This window comes from Delphinus delphis, chromosome 12, assembly GCF_949987515.2.
Source record: "Delphinus delphis chromosome 12, mDelDel1.2, whole genome shotgun sequence".
Classification (NCBI taxonomy): domain Eukaryota; kingdom Metazoa; phylum Chordata; class Mammalia; order Artiodactyla; family Delphinidae; genus Delphinus; species Delphinus delphis.
Genome location: NC_082694.2, coordinates 2,393,735 through 2,415,517, shown reverse-complemented (window position 1 = coordinate 2,415,517; position 21,783 = coordinate 2,393,735). Strand labels below are relative to the sequence as shown.

The window sequence follows — 21,783 nt, the reverse complement described above, 5'->3', positions numbered from 1 at the left end:
GAAAAGGAAGACATTTCTCAAATGCTAAAGATTCTTGTAACAAAAGAAGCACAACTTCAAATTTTTAGATACAGACTATTTCTTTTCTCTGTAGGCAGAAAAGAGAGAAAGAAAGAAAGGGCCCTGCAGACGAAAAGTTCTACTCACTCATCTGCTAATGTTTTGAGGTTATAAATAGTCTTTTATTCCTTAATGTAGAACAAACGTGAACAACCAGCCAGTAACTTGAGAAAGCTATCTGGACTCTTCCTGAGAACTGTCATTCTCTGTGGTTTAGAGTCTGTGTTTTAGAGAAACATATGTTTTCTTTTTCTTGCCAGGGATTTCTTGTGTCTCAGGAAAGCCACAGAATATAGGGGAGCTTGTGGGCATCTATATCATTTATCACAGAGAAGCTCTGGATAGAGACACTCTGTGATGTGTCAGACAGGGCTTGACACACCAGAAGGGAAGAAATAAGTGAAGTTGTTATCAGTGTTTAGTTACGGAAAGAATCCAGGAATATCTAAAAGGTAAAGTCTGTACATCGATTCCAGGTTGTGGAGTCAAATCTTACAACAGTCATCCAGGCAGTCAGATAGCTTGGTCGAGGCCACAGGAATTCACTGGAGTCCATAGGCGGGCCCAGGTGGTCTAAGACCTCCCTGATATCACATGCGATATTCTATGTGTTTGTGTACATGTTCATCTTGCATGACTCCTATAATACGCTACTTGGAGAGTTGCCTTGTTTATTCAATAGGGACTGTGTTATTTCTGTGTAAAAGAAAATTCCCCAAACCTATTAGCTTAAAACAGTAAGAATTAATTTTTGTGCATGAGTTTACGGTCATCTATTGATTTGCACCAGGCTTGGTTGATCAGAGAAGGGCTTGAGCGTGCATTTGTGGACAGCTGGTGGGTTGTCTGGGAACTGGCAGGTCTGGGACAGCCTCACTCACAGGTCTGGCCGTTGCCCACGGCCAGACCTGTGAGTGGGCATTAGTGGTGACAGAGCCGTGGGTCTTTCATTGTGCAGCAGGTTGGTTCAGGACCATGGACACGGCAGTAGCAGGGTTCCAAGAGAGAGGAAAGCACTCAAAGCCCACTGAGGTCTAGGCTTGAAACCGGCACGTCGCATTCTGACACATTCTTTTTGCCTAGGTTCAAAAACTAGATAAACACACTCCACCTCTGGGTGAGAGAATATTCAAAATCACACTGCAAAGCTATGATACAGAGAGGAGTACGGAATCGAGAGAGTTTATGCAGTCGCCTCCGTCCTGTCATCCACACCCTTGCCGTGGCCTCATCGTGGGCACACTGTACTTCCCACTCCTTGACTTTATATTTGTCCATTAAGGGTGGAGGTCAAACCACCTGTTCTCAACGTAGGTCTTAAGAGGCCTGTGTGTTCTGCTTGCCCTGTCATACCTGCATTGCTCGAAACAAACAAACGAACAAACAAATCCCAGAAGGAGGATGAGAGAAACCTGGAGCGAGACCTGGACATGCAGAATTACAGTGTAGGGAAGATTACCCCTAACACCACAGCCTGAAGACAAGACACCCTACCCGATCCACAGATCTGCGAGAATAAATGACTGTAGCTTAAGCCACTGAGTCTGGGGATGCTTTGCTACACAGTGTTACAGGCAATAGTGGTAACAGCCAAATGATACTGGAAGGATATTGAAATGCCAAAGATAGACAAGGGCTCTTCCCTCATGGAGCTTAAATTCCATTGGGAAGAGATACACCATGAACAAATAAACAGAATTATGTCAAATGTAATTAGTGCTATGAATAAAATAAAGTTAATAAGAGTTTGGTAAGGGGTTTCTTTCCTTAAGGTGACTAAGAACTTATGAGGCAAACTTCTGTTTTCATTTTTCAATACATATGGGAGCAGCAACATAGCCTCGGTCACAGAAGCCTGTGTTATAGAAAATGGTTGTCACTTTACTACCATTTTTTTCCCACATCTTTATTGGAGTACAAATGCTTTACAATGTTGTGTTAGTTTCTGCTGTACAACAAAGTGAATCAGCTATACATATACATATATCCCCATATCTCCTCCCTCTTGTGTCTCCCTCCCACCCTCCCTATCCCACCCCTCTAGGTGGTCACAAAGCACTGAGCTGATCTCCCTGTGTTACGCAGCATCTTCCCACTAGCCATCCATTTTTTTTTAAGCTTCCCTAATTCCTAAACTTCAGCTATATTTCTGATGATTCTCAATAGAGGAGTTTAATATTAGTGCAGGCATAAAGTGAATAGCATTTGGCAAGCAATCCAATAAATAAAGTTTTAGATTACATAAATATAATCTAAAGCACTACAGGAGATTGTAAGGAAACAGTGCTGCCAACTTGACTTTTTATGATGAGCAAGGTAGGATTTATGTATGCTCCGTGTTTTACTTTCTTGGTCTCTGATGTGCAAATTGAATTTTATGCACCACTGTGCTGAGCTCAAACACACCATTAGGTTTTACTGAAACTGAGTAATTACCACTTCTTGGCTAGAGATACAATTCCCAAACAAAGGGAAGACATCTTAGAGCGATGTTAGCTTGGCTTCTAATAATAAGCATCAGAGAAGAGAACAAAGCTTCCTTACCTACAGTGACTCTGTTTCATCCCTTCCCAGATCTGTGCTGGGAACAAGCCAGCACTTGATAAATGCAACCTGGAACTAATAGGATGCGGGACAGACTTGGGCTAAAGCAAGCTGTATAAACATAGTCCTTGACCACCACTGTTATTCTATGCAGAGTGTGGCCAGTTCCACATGCAAATGACCCAAAGACCTGGTCATTTCTACGCCCTGCCTTCTGCCTGGGACAGGCAGACATTCAGTCCCATCTGTTTCCATCCTTTACACCTTGAACTATTTCATTAAAACATTCCCATGAAAATAGTTCCCGATTCATCATTTTCATTAGTTTCTTTGCCCTTGGAGACCAACAGCTATCAGAAGTAGTGATATGTTAAAAATTAATTGCTGGGTAAATATTTGGGAAATTACTCTATTTGCAAACAAATCTCTGGTACTACCAACTAGAGTTTCTGTTTCCTAGCTCAAAATCTTCTGGATTAAGGACATCTGCAGGAAAAGAAATCCACACCTTCTTAAGACATCATTCATTGTGATTGCTATTTCATGCCAATCTCGGAGTCACAACCTTTCCTTTGGATATAATCTTACAGCCATTATACATCCCACCGACAATTATTTTCATGGAAGAAAAAGCAGTAACTAGGTTGCTTCAAATCATCCAGAAAAGCATCTGTTACCAGGAGCTGAGGCAGCCACACAATAGTCGCAGAGCCCAGGGGCAACAGGTGAGCAGTCAAATTCTGTTATTCTCCACCAGGTTGAAAATCCTATTTTATTCGAACTCTTTTCTGGGTTTGGACTGTTACGAAGATTCCCAAAAGGAGAACATGCCCCAACCAGACCCAGGCTGAGCTCACGCCTGCAGTCACGTTATCCTTTTCTGGTGACATGGCCCCACCAAGCACACTGAAGCAGCGTCTGTGTCTGCCATCTGCATCTGTCTGGCTCTGATGTAGGGTAGAGGCCACAAGGGCTTGTGCTGGCCCTGAACGAGGAATACCTGCTATTCTGAAGAAAACCCTAAGCACCAAAGGAAAAAGAGGAGATGTCTTGGAAAGCTCTTTAAGTTACACTCAAGTTGAGAGGCCTGAGGAGTGGTGAGGAGCAGGTGGGAGGGGTGGAAGGGGAGGGGAGGAGTGAGCAGGGGCAGAGGCACCCCGCCGTAGGTCTGTCGCTCCAGTTGCAGAGCTGCGAGCCACTCAGGGACGCCACTGCTCCCATCACCCACCCGAGGTTGTTCAAACGCTCAGCAGAGGAGGTCACAGCTCTCGACCACACTGGCTGCTTCTCAGGACGGCGGGACTCCTCTCTCCGGCCCCCGGGGCCTCTCAGGGCCCTTCCTACTGAAATGGCAGTAAATGCGCCATGGAGACAGACTTACACATCCTACCTTCTTTCCTCTTCTACAGCCAACACTACCAGCCATTCCTGCTGCAAATAAGAAATCAGAAAGGTGACCCCCACGGCTTCCTAAGTAGCTCCTGGATACAAATCAAGTACCTGGTGATTTGGGGCCAGGAACTAACGTTATCACCTACCCCGCTTCAGGGCCCGCCCCGCCTACCGCAGGTGTTGCTCTGAAGGGAAAGGGGGTGAAGGGCGTGGGCAGAGAGAAGACAATACGTCAGTGTAGACGTCTGCAGCACCACCACGGACAGTTCTGCCCTGGAACCAGGCTCCCCAGTTCTCACAGTGCACGTGACAAAGACATTTACAAAGACTGCCACCTACCCCTTCCCTTAGAATTCTTCTCAAGTATCATTTAACTCTGTCTACACTCGGGGATCCTTATGACAGTGCCCTGTTCAGGCAGCACAAGAGCAGTGCAGGAACGCTGAGCACCTATGTAACAAATGCCTCTAGCTTGCCTCATCAACACTTGAGTGCAGTGTTATTTCTTTTCAATATAACTGAATTATCTGTGACCTCATTAGCCGTATCACTTGCTTTAGATAAAGAAATGTGTACACACACCCCGCATACAATGCTTAATTTTCAGACTTGCTGCAACCCTAGTAACTCTGCTCACTCTGGCCACAGGTGCCCACTCTTAGCTTCATGTTAACTGTTTAAAAACAGAGGTTACAGGGCTTCCCTGGTGGCGCAGTGGTTGAGAGTCCGCCTGCCGATGCAGGGGACACGGGTCCGTGCCCCGGTCCGGGAAGATCCCACATGCCGCGGAGCGGCTGGGCCCGTGAGCCATGGCCGCTGAGCCTGCGCGTCCGGAGCCTGTGCTCCGCAACGGGAGAGGCCACAGCAGAGAGGCCCACGTACCGCAAAAAAACAAACGGAGGTTACAGGGAGCCTCCTTGACCAGTTTAGGCCAGAGCTTTGAGACTGACTCCTGGGGGCCATGCATGTTTTTAGAACCACACCTGAAAATCACTCTACCCAGTTACTTGTTAATAGCTTCTAGTTGATTTTAATTCCAAACATGGCTACTGGTCACATACTGTTATCTCTTACGGTAACAGGAAATGCATGTCAAACAAAGAACCATGGACAGGGAACAGAAGCCTTGGGTCTTAGTCTTGGAACTGGTCCTAAACAGCAATGCGGCCTTGTCAAGTCACTTAATTCCTCGGGCCTCAATCTCTTGAAATAGGGTGTTTTAGATTAAATTTCTGAGTTCCCTTCTCGCTGAAAATTGGTGTTTGTGTGTATATGTCTATCTTATAGTAACCAAATAAATCACCTAAAATTAATCACACTCCAGGTTTAAATGATTCCACCATCAACTGGAGTTCAGCAACATTTGTCCTGTACCTGGTTTAATGTTCCAATTTTAATGTGAATTTTCATGACAATTTTCAATACAGATATTCCTATTTTCTACACTGAAAAGCTAGTCCCGTTTAATAACTTCTGTAAACAGAAAGGGAGGAAAGAAAATTTTGTGTTCAACCTAAGGATTAAACTGCAAAAAAAAAAGGACAGAGCAGAAACAGTTAGAAACAGAACTGGCCAAAACAAAACAATCAATCATGTTCTCCAGAAGTGTTCATCCTGCACCTTGATGCTCCACGGTGCTCTTGCCCAGCTTCTGACGTGCCCATCTTCCCCTCTCCCTCTCACTTCCTCCCCAGATTTCCCTGTTGGCATCAGTTTAGGTCTCTGAGGCTACTGCCCAAAAGCCAATGAGGAAGAGCCTGTTGGTTTGGCATCCTAACACTGTTCTTGTTTTCTCAAAAAAAGAAATCGTATGTAGCAACAGATAAGGCATTTGAGGAGAGATGTTATGGCGCCTCTTCCTCATGAATGCCCTAGTAAAAGTTTTGCTGAGCTTTGAGTCACTTTTTAACACAAGCTCCTTCTGTGGTTTCTACTTGCAGGTGACAAAGGTGTTCCCAGTGGAGAACAGGGGCAGTCAAAGCTGACTCTATGGAACTCACGGGGAGGAGTCTGCAGGGGGAATGGCTGGGGAACTTGCACATAGTAAATCCTCAATAAATGGCTGGAGAATTACAAACTGAAACCATAATTTGATGTGCAAAGATACTGGTTTACAAGTTCTACTAAGAATCTTGATGAGCACTGAAAAGCACCATTAACGCCACCTGAGAGCTCTGGAACGGCGCCATCATTTCCTAATGAAACTTGGAAGCTTGATTCATTTGTTCATTGTCATCCCTGCTTGAGAGTTGTATAAATGTGCCCCATGTCCTGCCCTACCATAACTAATCATGAGCCATCCTGCTGTCACATGGTATTTCTTCAATTTGGGAATAAGTTAAAAGGGGTAATATGACCCCAAAACGACAGGATAAGGCACCGCACTGGAAACACTTTAAGTATTAAAGTAACACCATACATCTACACCCACTTTCTATTCTGAAAAGCTACCACTTTGATGCGCTTTTATGACCTCTTAGAACACTATGGTGACAGCCATTAAGATTTTATTTTCAATGTTACTAAAATCACCATGAAAATGTCCCTACTTAGATTAATAGACTAGGTCCTGACATTAAGAACACCAAGCAGAACGACAGTACATCTATCCAAAGACCCCTGTTTTTAGAGGATCTTTGTGCGACACATTCAGTCTCATTCTACTTAGGACAGTCATATTTCTTCATTAGCTTGTTTGTCCATAGGTTTCCAAATTAAATGCAATTACTTAAAAGGAATCAATAACACAGCTAAGACAGTTCAGACCATGGTTGGTTCCTAAAATAATTCTCAATCTGTTTTACCAGAATAATGTCTAGTCAACTTTGAAGAATATTTTAAGAGGCCCTAAATCAGATTAAGTGCTGGCTTTCGGATCTTGCTATCTCGGAATGCTGCCAGATGGCAATCTCTGTGATTGAGTCATTCTGCATTAGGGGAGCTTGTTCCGATGATGTCCAAATGACTCATGGCTTCTAATTCTCTTAAAAAGAGCCACGAGACCTGCAATGTTAATTACATTATGGGACAGAGTGGTGCAGTATTTAATAGAGATGGGTCCAAATTATGCATCGCAGGCTCCCGTCTGCAGAGTCATCTGGGGGTGTAGATTTGTCCTCACAATGAAGGCATCTTGCTCTCACGGCACCAGGGTTGTTCGTTTTTCACTTTGCAAATATATTTTTAACAAATGAAATACTAGCTAACATGACCAGAGTAATCAGAAGATGTGCAATTTGTCCTCCTCTGGCCCTGGCGGCAGGAAAAACAACCATGCTCGGCAGTAGCTGCTGGGCGCTTAGATGGAATATGGGGTATAGATTTCATTCTGAAAGGAGCGTATTATAGGAAACGGTCGTTTCCTCTGAGTGTGATAAATCTAGTGGACAGCCTGCTCCAGACGTTTGTTTGATGGAAGAGTTTGCTATGCCTTACCCAGACACTACCCACATCCATCAGGGACCGCTTGATTTCTGTGTTCTTAAAGGAAGGACACAAAGGAGTTTTGTTTAGTGAAATTTATCAGGGAATACTGAGCTTTAGCCGCAAGAAAATCTTTTCCACTTCTCATTGCACACCCGGCTTCGGTGGACGTGTGCCTTTGCTGACACAAAGGAATCAGATTACAGCAATCCGAGACCTATATTCCCTGTGGCTGTGCGAGCTGTACGGACAGTGGGCTCTCCCCTCCACTTACCCAGAGCCTGCTGGGTCATGAGTGGTCAAATGTTGTGAGAGGGTCTTGGATTTTTCCAGGCTCATAGATAGAACTCATTTAGTTTAATTCTGTTAAAGAAAAAAGACAACCCCTAGCACCACCTGAGTCCCAGGAGCATCTTAGAGACAGGAGACAATACGAATCAATACCAGCTGATTAATCTGCAGGCTTTTCTAGGTACAAACCTGTGAAACCAGAGCCAGGATGCTGGACTCTGCTGAGTTCGCGATCCCACCACCTCAGACCTTCTGAGTAACAGCAAACAAAGGGAGGGGACCACGGAGAATGGCTTTCCTGAAGCAGGGAGACCACTACCGTGGGAGAGAAAGCCCAGCATCTGAGACAGGGAGAGAAGGGAAGAGCAGCAGGAGAATTCCTGGAGGGATGGAAACAGTGGTCACAGTAAAGACAGAGCCTGGGGATTACAAGCCACTTTTAAGCCTATTCTGCATAGATTCCCGTGGCCCTTGGGAAAATCACAATAGTTTTATTTCACTTTATCTAAACTACAGAAACAGTTCATAAAAATATAGAAGTAGTAGAATTAAAGCAAAAGTACTCCTTAACTGACCTCCCTCAAATTCCAGGAACCTCCCCAGGGGTCCCCTTCGTGATCAGGTTAGTACCTCTCCAGGCCTCCTCAGATGCTTGGGGGCTGGGGGGAGCGAAATCAAAAGCCAGCTTGTGCCCACGTGCTGAAACGGGTGCCCTAGCGTGAGGCTGCCACTGCCCGGAGGAAGTGACCCCTCTTCTAGTCCATCAAAGACAAGCAGGGGCTCGGGACTCTTCCAGGATCTCTGCTGTGCAGGTACACGCATTTATATGATTCAGATACGTCATGCAGCTTTTTATTAGGCACGTGGTTTTGTAACCTGCTTTTTAAATTTATTTATTTTTTCTTGCGGTTTTACTGAGACATCATTGGCATACAGCACCGTGTAAGTTTAAGGTGTACGGCATGATGACCTGACTTGCATATATCACGTAATAATTATCACAATAAGTGTAGTGAACATCCACCATCTCATATATTAGATATAAAATTAAAGAAACAGAAAAACATTCTTCCATGCGATGAGAACTCTTAGGGCTTCCTCTCTCAACAACGTTAATGTGTAACACGTATCAATGAATTCAGTAAAGTTGCAGGATGTGAAATTAGTATACAGAAATCTGTTGAGTTTCTATACGCTAACAACAAACTATCAGAAAGAGAAATTAAGAAAACAATGCCATTTACAATTGCATCCAAAAAAGTAAAATAAAATACCTAGGAATGGATCTAACTAATGAGGTAAAAGACCTGTACTCCAAAAACTATAAGACACTGATGAAAGAAATTGAAGATGACACAAACAGATGGAAAGATATACTGCGTTCATGGACTGGAAGAATATTGTTAAAATGTCCACACTACCCAAGGCAATCTTCAGATTCAAAGCGATCCCTATCAAAATACCAATGGCATTTTTTCACAGAAGTAGAACACGTAACTTGCTTTTTTAACACAAAAGTATATCTTGGAAGCTTGTCCAGGTCAATAAAATATAGGATGACCTCATCCTTTTATCTGCATTTTTTATATTGACCTATAACCAAGACTCCCCCCTGCCCAAAATCAATTCAGGCTGTTTCCAACATTTTTTTTTTTTTTTTTTTTTTGTGGTACACGGGCCTCTCACTGCCGTGGCCTCTCCCGCCGCGGAGCACAGGCTCCGGACGCGCAGGCCCAGCGGCCATGGCTCACGGGCCTAGTCACTCCGCGGCATGTGGGATCTTCCCGGACCGGGGCACGAACCCGCGTCCCCTGCATCGGCAGGCGGACTCTCAACCACTGCGCCACCAGGGAAGCCCATATTAAACTGTATTAAAATATAAAAATTGCTAGAAAGTCAGGCTCAAAGAAGAGAAGAATTTGAGGAATTCAATGACTTCTCACTTTCCTGCTGTGCTTCCTGTTAGCCTGAGCCTGAATGGAAGCAGTCAGTTATACGTTTCTCCTTCACAGAAAGTAAGAAACACAGATTTCCCAGGAAAACCAAAATTCTGAAAGAAGTTTCTGGCGTGGAAGTCCACAGCAACATTTTTATAGCAAATGTAATAATGGGTAATATGTATGGCTTTTATTTTTGGTGAAGACTTACAACAAAAGTTGAATCAGTTTAAAATCAAGCTAATGAAAATGATTCTGTTGTCCACTGAGCCACCTTCTGGTGAAGGCAGACCCAATTTTTTTTTTTCAGAGAAAAACAGGAGTGTGCCTTGGCCCACAAATATGACGGCGGTTTTCTAAAGGTCTGGTGAATTGTCCAGGTTCGAATCGTGTAAGCACTGCTTCTGGCTGCCACTTGCAGACGAAGAACGAGAAATTGCTGGGTGCGCCGTGAGTCCTCCGCACACACCTGTAGAGCTGAGTAAGAGCCGTCCCTCCAGGACGTAAAGGGACCCGTGGTGGCGGCTAGGACAGAATGCTCTTTGGTGCATCCCGCCGGAAGCCACACCCCCTTGCTGGGAAGCTCTCCGTCCCAGCCTGGAATTCGGGGAATGCTGCTGCTGATGGGAGCACGGCGGCGTCTCACGAGTTTTAGCGTTATTTTGCTTTTCTTCTTCAGTGTCCCCAAAGCTCTTGGTCTGGGTCCTGGAGCAGAACACTTTTGTGATAAATTGACCTTAACTGAGCCAGTGTATGGGCTAAGTTAGATTAAAAGAGCCTTTGGCTGCCAACAAATCCATTTAGAGATTTAAAAATATTTACCTCTTGCTAAATATGACAAGCGCCGCACATTTAGTCAGAATGACAAATTTTTCTCAAGGAGCTGCAATCCGCTGGAATAGTTTCCACAGTATGAAATACAACCTAATATTCTAAAAGAAAAACATTGTGAGGCATTTATCATTCCATCCCCTGCCCCCACAAAAAAAAGAAAAACTTTTCCATCTTTGACTCATCACCTAGGTCCCAAGCTACTACTTAACGCAAACGTCTTGACAACATACACCACCCACTCTCAGCGGGTCCTAGCTATGCTGCACACTTTGGAAATTTTGATTGAAGTGCTGCCTTTTTATACATCTCATTTCTCATGGATAACAACTATGAGGATTCATTTTGGGATCAAAACAGAACATTTCGATGCTAGACTCGACACCATCACTGTCTGTAACTGCCAAAACAAAAACTGATGGGACGACAGATCATCTTGCTGAAAGGGCTTCGCTTCAGTGGTCTGGAACCTGCAAGCAATTTAGTCACACTGGCTGCCAGTCGCATCTAGTATCAGGGCATCATTCAAAACGATACAGACACATTAAATACGGCTTTTCTTTATGAAGTAAAGTCCATGAGCTCATTAACCATGGACAGGCGCTGGGTCTCACATAAGTAAGATCACTTTTAGTAGACTGAGGGCAAAACTATCTCATGATTAAAGGATCTTGTACAGGATACATTTGATTTTATTGGGTCGGCCAAAAAGTTCATTCAGGTTTTTCTGTAACATCTCCAACACTACTGGAAATAAATATTTGAAGGAGAAAATGGTACTTTATTATATCATTATTGCCAATTTACAGTCATGTTCGTTTTAATTCAGACTTTTCATCTTATTTACAGCTATTATAATAAAATCAAGCAAAGATTTCACAATAAGACACTATATACGTGGGCCACCTTTTCTTTTTACATACAAGTCAGCCAGGAGCACCGTTTCAAGCCAGACTTCCTGTGATTTAGTGACGGTAGAAGCGGGTATTTGTATTTCCACTAAGCAGATCTGTAAGGATGTTCGTTCATGCATCCCACAAACGCTGACTGAGTGCCACTTTCCTATGGGGACTGTGCACAAAGTTCCATTCGACTGACCAGGGGCAACATCACGCATTAGGGAACAGGGTTTCAGAAGCCCTCACCCTGGTTTTCTATCCCTCTGCCTTCAGGAAGTACTGGAGAGGCCCCAGCACCCAGGTTTCTTCTCTATTCCATTTCCCCATGCCCCAGAGAGAGAATCTGATTACAGAAACTAATTCAAGTTCTACTGTTATGCATATAAACGTGATTTTATATGCAGAGCTCAAGGTCCTAACACTTGATTTTCTCTCCCTGATCAGAAGACAACGACTCAAATAGTAACTAGGAAGGGACACTCCAGAAGCCAGGACCCAGGGTCTCTGAGGACTGGGGACAACCCACTGCCTCATCAAGGATATCCTTTCCCAGGAGAGCTTGGCTTTTGCTACGGGCTGAATTGTCTCCTCAAAATGCACATGTTGAAACCCTAACTCCCAGTATGACTCTTCCTTGGAGACAGGATCTTCAAGAGTTAATTCAGGTTAAATTAGGTCATAAGGGCGAAGCTCTGATCCACTGGCACTGTGGCCCGATAAAAAGAGGAAGAGAGAAATCTCTCTTCACCATGACAGAACACAGCAACAGCCAGGAAGAGCATCCTCGCCAGAAGACGAGCCCTGTCGGAACCTCCACCCTGGACTTTTCCGCCTCCAGAAGAGTGAGAAGATAAATTGCTGTAGTTTGAGCCATCCAGACTACGGTATTTTGTTATCCAGCCCAAGCCGACTAAGACAGCTTTCATCAGGGGTTTTGTCAGAAGAAAGATAAAAATTTATTGTGAAACTGAAGGAGCCCTGGAGGAAGCTGGAATATTGTACAAAGTGTCCCAACCTGATAAATAATATTAGCTGTTATTTATCGAATAACTAAAGCCAGGCACCGTGCTTTGCGGGCACACACACGTGCACGCACACGCACACACACGCACACACGATCCACATTAGGTCCTCAAAGTAACCCTATCAGATTGATAGTATCTCCCCCATTATGCTAACTGATGAAATTGAGTCTCAGGAGTGCTGATCCACTTGCCAAAATGTACACAACTAGTGGGTCCAAACCCCCAAGGTCTGCCTTTCCAGCCATTAACTTACAGCGATTCTAGGCAGAGCACCCGTCTTTGGGGTTACTTAAGGATGCCTTTTGTGCTCTATGCCTTCAAACCAATCAGAACCAGCCTGAGCCCAGGTCCCTGTCGAGCCCAGATGTGTCCATTTCAGGCAGTGTTGGGCCCTGGGAGGAGGAAAGCCCCTCAAATCGGGGTACGTAGGAAGCTGCAAACCCGACCTGCATATATTCTGTCTTTTCAATGTTCACCAACAAGATAAACTCCTGAATGGACTGTGGGGAAACCTCTGGGGACCCAGCACAGAAGCATCTGAAAGGAGTCACCGAATCATACCGTTATGGGTTTTGCCTTTTTCCAGTCTCTGTAATCATCACACTTCCATTGCCTGGAGGAAAAGCCCCCAAGCACAGAGTCCAGTGCAGAGAACCAGGGAACTCGCCCACTTAGCATCTCAGGAGCCACCTGCTCGCAGGCTCTGAGTGAGTCAAGCTGTCTTTCCGGGCAACAGCCTTTCTGTCCTGAAGCAACAGTGCATGGCTGGAAACTTAACATCATCCAGTTAATGCAAAGTATTTCCTCTGCCCCTAGCTGAGCCCGCTCTGAATATGTGCCAAAATAGCTATTTGCAGTGATTAAAAGTGAGACGCCCGAGCTGAGATTCCGTCGGGACCAGAGAGAAGCGCCTTTCCACCCTGGGCTCATCGACACTGACGGAGGCTGGGTAAGCAGCCTGGTCAGGCGTGGAGCAGAGACCCGCAGAGCGGGGGCTCAAGAGCGTTTCTTCTGATTTACCCACCAGATGCACGGGGTATGGAGAAGTCAAGCAGAGGATTTTGTCATCTCGCTCTTTTCGAGGAGGGGCCAGAGACGAAACAAAGCAAAATCCTAACTCTGTCTATTGTAAATGGACTTCATCTACTTTGGAAACAAAGCCAGTTCAAACTACTGTCACTGGCGTGTGAGCAAACCTAGACTCACCTGATTGCGGGCAGCAGCCCATGCTTACTACTATGGAACTCAAGGAAAACTTGTCCCCAAATGGTGCTGCCTCGGCTCTTCCCGGGAGCGTCCTAGACTCTCCACGGCCACAGGACCATAACTAGAAGGCACAGAGGGCAGCGTGCGTCCTGTATTCCAGCCTAACTTTGTTGGGTCCTGACAACCTTAACATTGAAACCTGGGCTAGTCTTCCTGGAATAACCAATCTAATTCCAGGGAAAGGTTAACATCAGGCCAGAGCTGATCTTCTCATGGTAATACTTGAAAATGGAGTTAAGGAAAGTATGGAACGTCGTGTCCGTCTTGTTTGCTGTGCACATTTTTTTTCCTGCAGGGAGGCACCTGAATTTGGGGAGCTGTGAGTTGTCACAGCTCTGTTTTACAACAATGTAAAAATGGTGGGAAACATAAGGTGGCTCCCACACTGTCATCCACGGCTGGTCCCCGTGTCCCACACCAATGAGGGCACGAAAGACCCGGGGTAACACATGCCGTGTGAGGCTGGAATGCCATGTGGACTGTGCTGGACCCCTCTCTAAGGCGAAGTGCATGCGGTATGAGATTAATCCCTACTGCTTCTTCCTGAGTTAGGCTACCAGCAAGAGTGAACCCCTACTCACTGCAATGCCGCTGACCACTCTCCTTTCATCATGGCAACATCTGGGGGCCAAATGAGCCACATTCATTCTATTTTGTGATTTAAGTTAGCCCAGAAATTGACTTAGAAATCCCAGGTAAGCTTGGTGTTCCTATTGACTTTGAACCTGCCTTATTTTCCCAGGAATCAAGGGGAGAGGCAGCCAGAAGGGCTGAGGATTTTCCAAATTTGATCCAATTCTCAGTCAAATGTTCAGAATCAAATGATAACACAGGGACTTCCCCAGTGGTCCAGTGGGTAAGACTGCACTCCCAACGCAGGGGGCCCAGGTTCAATCCCTGGTCAGGAAACTGGATCCCACATGCATGACACAACTAAGAAGTCCACAACCCCGTGTGCCTCAACTAAGACCCGGTGCAGCCTAAATAAATAAATAAATAAATATTTAAAAATAAATAAATAAATGATGACACAGAGAAGACCCACACAGGACCCTCTTTTTATTCATAGCAAGTTATGAATCTGTCCTCTTGGGCATTTTTACACTGTCATCATACACAGTAATCCTGGGAGTTACCACACAGTTATCCCTGAAATAAAAACTAGCACAACTGATGTTCACAGAAGCTGTGCCCACTAAAGGGACTGAGCTCAAGCTTAGAAGAGCTGATGGCTTCTCTGAAGAGGGAGCCCAGTCACAGCAAAGATAGTACATTTAATGTTACCCGACATCACCGTACACATTCTCACACCATAGGCTTCGTGAAAGTGGGGAGAAAACTACATGAGTCCTCAAAATGAGGCTCAGCGTATCAGTCAGCGTTCAGTCAGGAAAATGGAAACCACTACTTTTGCTACTTGCCATGTCAGGGAAGCTGATTCACAGGAACCCAGTGGAAGGTCACCACAAACCTCATGCCCCAGCCGCCTGTGGGTCCACCTGCAGCCGCCAAAGGGCAGTAATGGTCTCCCTTTCTTTCCCAGCTTCCAAATAGCATTCAGGTGACTCTTACTGGTGAAACGTAGGCCAGAAATGTCAAAGGAAAGTGGAAAATACCGTTTTCAGGTTTCTAGCCATTGGGACACAAGTTAGAGTTTAGAAGATTTGAGATGGTTCTAAGTATCAATGGACAACATCTAGCAAACTCAGAAAGACAAACCACCCCAGGAGGTATTTGCCTAAACGATATCATTGAAAGGTAAAGGTCTAGAGAGAGCGGCCAATTATAAAATGAACAAGATGATAATACAAAGCCTGGCAAGCAGGTAAACAACTAAAAGAAAGATAACGGAGGAAGGAAGGAAGGGAGAAAAATAACAAAAGAAAAGTGAGGAACTAAGAAGAACTCATTCTGGAAGAAAACATTACCCAGGGGAGGGTTATAAAACCTACAAACGCTTTAAGCTATAGAAGAACTTAAGAATACAAACTCAATAAAACTTGAAGAATTCCAAATCTAGATGATCAAACAAAAGAATAAGATGAAAAGAAAAACAAAATCTTAGAGTGAAGAGAGAAGCTGAAATTAAACGGCCAGTAGAGATTTAATTGCTGTATTAGAAAAAGCAAGTATATAAATAGACTTGCTACAAATGCAATGACTGAAATTCAGGAGAAGCCTAAGATAATCAGGGAAGGTAGAAGAAACATGGAAAAGAATCAGATGACAGACGTGGGGAATTTCAGACCTGGCATTTCAGGATAATGGAAAGCCTTATTTTTCATCTCCCTACTTCCCCCAAAACACATGACATCTACAAGGAGGACAAATTCAGCATTTCTACAAAACTGAGAAAACGCAATCATCAAATTACCTGTAATTAGAGAGAAAAAAACAAAGGAAAGGAAACCGGGTATTCTTACCGTAGCAGTCCTCTAGGTGTGAAGCGTGGAGAAGAGAAGCTTAAAAGACTTCGTATAAAACAGCAGAAGACCACCTTCAGAAGAGAAATTGCAAGAATAAATGCCCAAATAAGGAACCCAGACCAGGACTTCATAGTTTATAGCCTTATATGGAGAAAGGGACCAGAGGGGCAGCTTAGAGGAACTACTGCTTTTAGAAAGAAGTAGATGCACACGGAGGGGATACACCTTGGAGAAGACCCAGTGAGAAAGGAGGAAATGAAAGGGAGAAATTGAGAATGTTTCAGAAATGAAAGACACGCCAACTCTTCCCTTCCTTACCCACCACCAACACCTCCATCCACAAAGCAGATGGCACAGAGGGGCACTGTCGGACTAGGAACCCTGTTCATGAAACAAGTGGAATAAAGAACAGCAGATCACCCTGGTGTAAAATGACTGCAACGTCTGGGAAATAAATACATACATACATTTAAAAAAACCTTTTCTGCTGATGAAAAGACTTGACCAAAAAACTCAACACAAGATTGAAGAAAACTGTAGTAAACATCTTCAGACTATATTAAATAGCCTCAGTCAAGAATCTGGGCATGTGGTAAAATGTCTTCAATCAGAAATACAAAAGCAAAGAACAGAAACATACAGAAGAGCAGGAAGAAATGAAATGGGAGTTGATTAGATTCAGGAAATGAATAAAAGATAAAACAAGAGCATATAAAATTACGATTAAATTGCAAGGTACCAATAAAGACATACTCAAATAAAAACTTAATAGAGGCATTAAGAAAATTTTTTAAAAAAGAGAAATATGAGCTAAAAAGGAAATTAAAGTACCAGAAAGAAAGTGGACAGTAATGGAAGACAATGGAACAAGGCTGCATGTATATATAATAGTTGTCCTTGAGGAGAAAAACCAAAACAACTGAACAGAATATTTAAAACTATAAATCAAAAAAATCCCAGAAATAAAAGAGAAGTAACCCAACATATATTCTAGTAAAGGTATTAAACTTTAAAGATAAAGACAAAAATATTTTGTGTCTCCAGACAAAAAAAAGAAAGAAAGATACAGTAAGAAAGATGGGGAAAGAGAGGGAGGACAGAAGAAAGAGAAAAAAGAAAGAAAGGATTTATAAAGGCAGAGGAATCAGACTGAGATTTCTCAAAATAATATACAAAGAAAGGCAACAGGGGAGTATAATTTTCAAGAAACTTGAGGAATGAAAACCAAGGATATATATGCAGCCAAACTTCCCTGAAGGTAGTAAAGTTATAGAAAAGCAGTTTTTCATCTGCCACAATTCAGGGAATACGTACTTTCAGACAAATCTACCAGAAGATGGCTTTTTATCCAGCCGAAGGATGGCTCCTTGGGACTCTGCAAAAGGACTTATAATGAACATTTCATATTTTTAATTGAAGAGCTAAGAACAATAAAAGGGCACGGTCATGAATTCAAGTATAACAGGAAATTTTGTTCTAGTGAAGGAGGAAAGTGCAACTGAAAACAAGGCGGGACAGAAGAGAAAAGGGAGAAACTAGGATAAGATCAGTGACTGTGGTCAGTGGGAGTGAGCGGGTACCACTGAGGCTGACAGATGGTGAAGAGTTAAGTTAGAAAGCCGGGTTGCGAGGGCGGCATTAAGGGCGCTCTAAGAAGCACTAATCCAAAGGTAACCACTAAAATAAATATTTATACCTGCTCAAATATCAAAAGAAAAAATTTAAAGCAACCACAACAAATAGAGAAATAGACACAGTAAATATAAAATAATAGGGGAACTTCCCTGGTGATCCAGTGGTTAAGAATCCACCTTCCAATGCAGGGGACACGGGTTCAATCCCTGGTCAGGGAACTAAGATCCCGCATGTCGTGGGGCAACTAAGCCTGCACACCACAACTACTGAGCCCGCATGCTCTAGAGCCCGCCCACCACAGCTAAAGAGAATATAAATGAATAAATAAATAAAGTAGTAAGCAAATTAATTACTGCATAAAATAATAAGACAAAATTGGGACCAGTATAGTAGTCATATCAATAATCGTGACTAGGACTAATGTGCCCATAAAAAGAAAAAGATTTTCAAATTGGCCCATAAAACAAAATACAACTCTCTACTAAAGCACACTTATAATGCAGTGATTCAAGAACGCTAAAAGTAAAGACCTGAATAAAAACATCTTGGGCAAAGAAGCAATAAGAAGCCAGCGGCTGCAATCCTGATACAAAACAAAGTAGAATTCAAGGCAAATGAGTCAAAGAAGGACATTTTGTAATATTTAAAGGCACCTTCCACATAAAGATCTGGTAGTGATGAATAAGTATGCACTAAATAACACAGCAACCACATACACAACACAAAAATTACAGGTGATGTAAAAAGAAACAGAAACACAGTAACAATCGGAGATTTTAACATATCACTCTGAACATGAGACAAAACAAGTAGACAAAAATTAATGTAGGATATAAAAGATTTAAACAATACGATCAATAAGATCGACCTTTTAGATATACAGCAATCACCTTATGCTGATAAGAAAGCACAATGTTTCTTTTCAAATGCACATCAAACATTTATAAAGACTGGAAATATACTAGGGCACTAGTAGGAACTTTTAGGAAAGGCTTTCTAATGATGACTAAAATTCCAGATTCCGTAAAGAAAAATTGATAAGTTTTACTACCTAGTGGTGAAAAAACTGCACAGTAAAGCACGTCATAATCAAAAGACATGACAAACTGAGAGAAAATATTAGCAATGTACGTTACAGATAAGAGACTAGTTTCCCTAATTTACAGAGAAGTTTTCAAAATTAAGGGGAAAATATTTCTGCTTCCAAGCAAGATGGATGATTTTACATTCCCCTGAAATAACTATTACACAGCAGGAAACATATGTGAGAAAGAAAAAGGTTTTCAAGACACACTCCTCAAGCAGCAAAGGGCAGTGGTTCCTGATATATGAGAAACAAGCAAGGTAGGTTATATTGTCATCCTGGTTCACAGCCCTGAGTGGGTTTCCAGGAGCACCTGGTGGAGCTGGTGATCTCCCAGAGCTGGGCAGGTAGAGCTGAGAACCAGGGGTTAGATAAAAGATAGCAATGTAAAATTTACTGAAGTTGATAACTGTACTATTTTTAAATAAGATAATATCCTTTTCTTAGGAAAGATACCCTGAAATATCTAGGGATCAGAGCCATAGTTATGTAAATTATCCTCCAGTGGCTGAGAAATAAACTGATCTGTGTACGTGAGGGGGGGAGGGAGGGTGCACACACGTACAGCAAAAGAAAGTTTTTCAATAATTATTTACATAATGAATAGAGGATTTTCAAAAGGAATAAAAACTGATGTCTTGGACAATAAAAAGAAATAAGAAAAACTGTGGAATTTACATGATGTTAGGAAAAAAATCATATTTTACTCAAAATTAATATGGATTTAAAGTTTTTAGAATTTTTCTAATCAGCACTTGCAAATTCTTTGTGCTATATTTGGCGATTCTTGGTTCTTCCAAGAGTAATTATAACTAAAATTCTAGAATCCACTAGTTTTGACAACACGTAAATTAAATTTGTTATAATCCAATTATGGAGCGACAACTCTGGTATTATAAAGCATATCAAAATTTAATTTAAAGATACGCTTATGTATACATAGATTTGACCAATTCTTCGTGGGTCAAATCTCTATCAAAGACTTGAATATTCAGAAACCATAATTACCGAAGAATATTGTTTTTTGTTTTTGAGGTATGAATTATTCATTTTATTTGTCTGAGTACTGCAGAATTTATATTGAAAACTTGCACTATAAATTCAATATACAGCATCCAAGTAATTAGCACAATGACAGATTCATGGGCAGAGGAGCAACTTTCCCCTTGTGTGGTGGTTGAGTAATGGTAGTTTCAGAAAGAAATATAAGCAGTTTGAGCTAAAATAACAAAACCTGAAGCAAAACAAAATGCAATACCATTTACCACTATATTTTTGATTCCCCACTACAGTTTGTTTTATTCGTCATACATCATAACTCAAGCTAGTGCATTGCAACAGTACTGGATGAAGCCACGCTCTCAACCCCAAACTCCCTTTTCCATAGTGATACTGCATACATACATATTCTTTAGGTCCAACTCTTCTCAAATTCTGATTGCCTCTACCTGTAAAGAATTGGAAAAGACTTCAGACTACCCTTACCCTGGGGGGAGAGGTGATAAGAAAAAATATCTTCATTTATCAGCTGAAAGGGTTCTAAGAAATAGGACAATATTCCCGGCATGCTTTTGAATGACCATATATGACAGAACTTAATTTTCTTCTAGTGCTTAGATCTGCAGTCCTAAGTTTTTAATAAAAAGTACCTGGGGTGACCTCATCAAGATAGCGATGTAGGTCATTCTCAGCTCTAGCCCCCCTCCCAAGAAGGCCAACTAGAAACTACCCATGGGCACGACACCATTAGGAACATCACAGAACCCAAGGGGGAGGCTGAAGCACCCCCTGGACAGCAGAGATCCAGAGGACACTTAGCAGGGGAAGAGGAGCGGCCTCCTTTTGACCTCAGAGCCCATCCCCAGGCCGGCACAGGGCCACACTGAGAAAGCACATCCCCTCCCCCGCACCCAGGGCTTCTCCAGTGGAGAAGAGAGAACCCAAGGCGGACATCCCGTTTCCCCACTGTTTCAGGAAGCTTCCCGAGAGGTCCGCTCAGGCCTCACCTTACAGAGCCTGACCACTGGGGGTCAGACAGAGAGAAGGGAGGCAGGGCTTACAGCCACCAGTGCTCAGATCTTAGCGGACCGCGTTCTCGCTTGCAGTAGTGCATGCGAGAGTGGAGATCCCAGCCGGCAGAAGACATAGGGGATAAGCTTCTCGACAGGGACCTTGGCAGTGAAGTTCTGGATACAATATCAGAAGCACAATCAACAAAAGCAGTAATCAACAAGTGAGACCATATCAAACATAAAAGCTTCTGCCCAGTGAAAGAAACAACCCACAAAATGAAAAGACATTCTACAGAATGGGAGACAATATTTGCAATATAACAGATAAGAGAGTAATATCCAAAATATACAAGGAACTCATAGGACTCAACAGCGAATAACAATACTAATAATCCAATTAGAAAACAGGCAAAGGATGTAAGGAGTCATTTTTCAAAAAAAAAAAAATACAAATGGCCACTGGGTACATGAAAACGTGCTCAACATCACTAATCATTAGGAAATGCAAATCAAAACCACAGTGAGCTATCACCTCACACTTGTTACAATGGCTATTATCAAAAAGGCAACAGACACCAAGTGCTGGTGACGGCCTTGTGAAATAGGAATATTTGTATGGTGTTGGTGGGAATGTCAACTGGTGCAGCTACTACGAAAGAAAGCATGGAGGTTCCTCAAGAAATTAAAAATACAACTACCGTATGATCCCAAAATCTCACTTGAGGTATATATCCAAAGGTGAATTATACTGCAAAGAACATGGACGTAGAGATATCTCTGAGAGTGTGATTTCATTTCCTTTGGCTATATATATTATATATATTTTGGAATATTATTCAGACATTTAAAAAGAAGGAAATTCTTCAATTTTCAGCAAGATAGATGAACCTTGAGGGCATTAGGCTTAGTAAAATAAGTCAGACAAAGAAAGACAAACACTGTATGATCTCATTTATGT

At 42.8% G+C, this 21,783-nt stretch overlaps 1 protein-coding gene across 1 annotated transcript in view; it reads right to left on the bottom strand.

Annotated features, from left to right (window-relative positions):
* Positions 1-9,815: 9,815 nt before the first annotated feature.
* Positions 9,816-21,783, bottom strand: part of LOC132434760 (uncharacterized) — a 105,608-nt gene continuing 93,640 nt past the window's right edge. Inside the window, exons 5-6 of the mRNA XM_060026343.1 lie at positions 16,092-16,165; positions 9,816-10,579 (exon numbers count right to left, since the gene is read on the bottom strand). Coding sequence (XP_059882326.1) covers positions 10,504-10,579; positions 16,092-16,165 — 150 coding nt within the window. The 3' untranslated portion in view covers positions 9,816-10,503. The remainder of the gene's footprint in view (positions 10,580-16,091; positions 16,166-21,783) is intronic.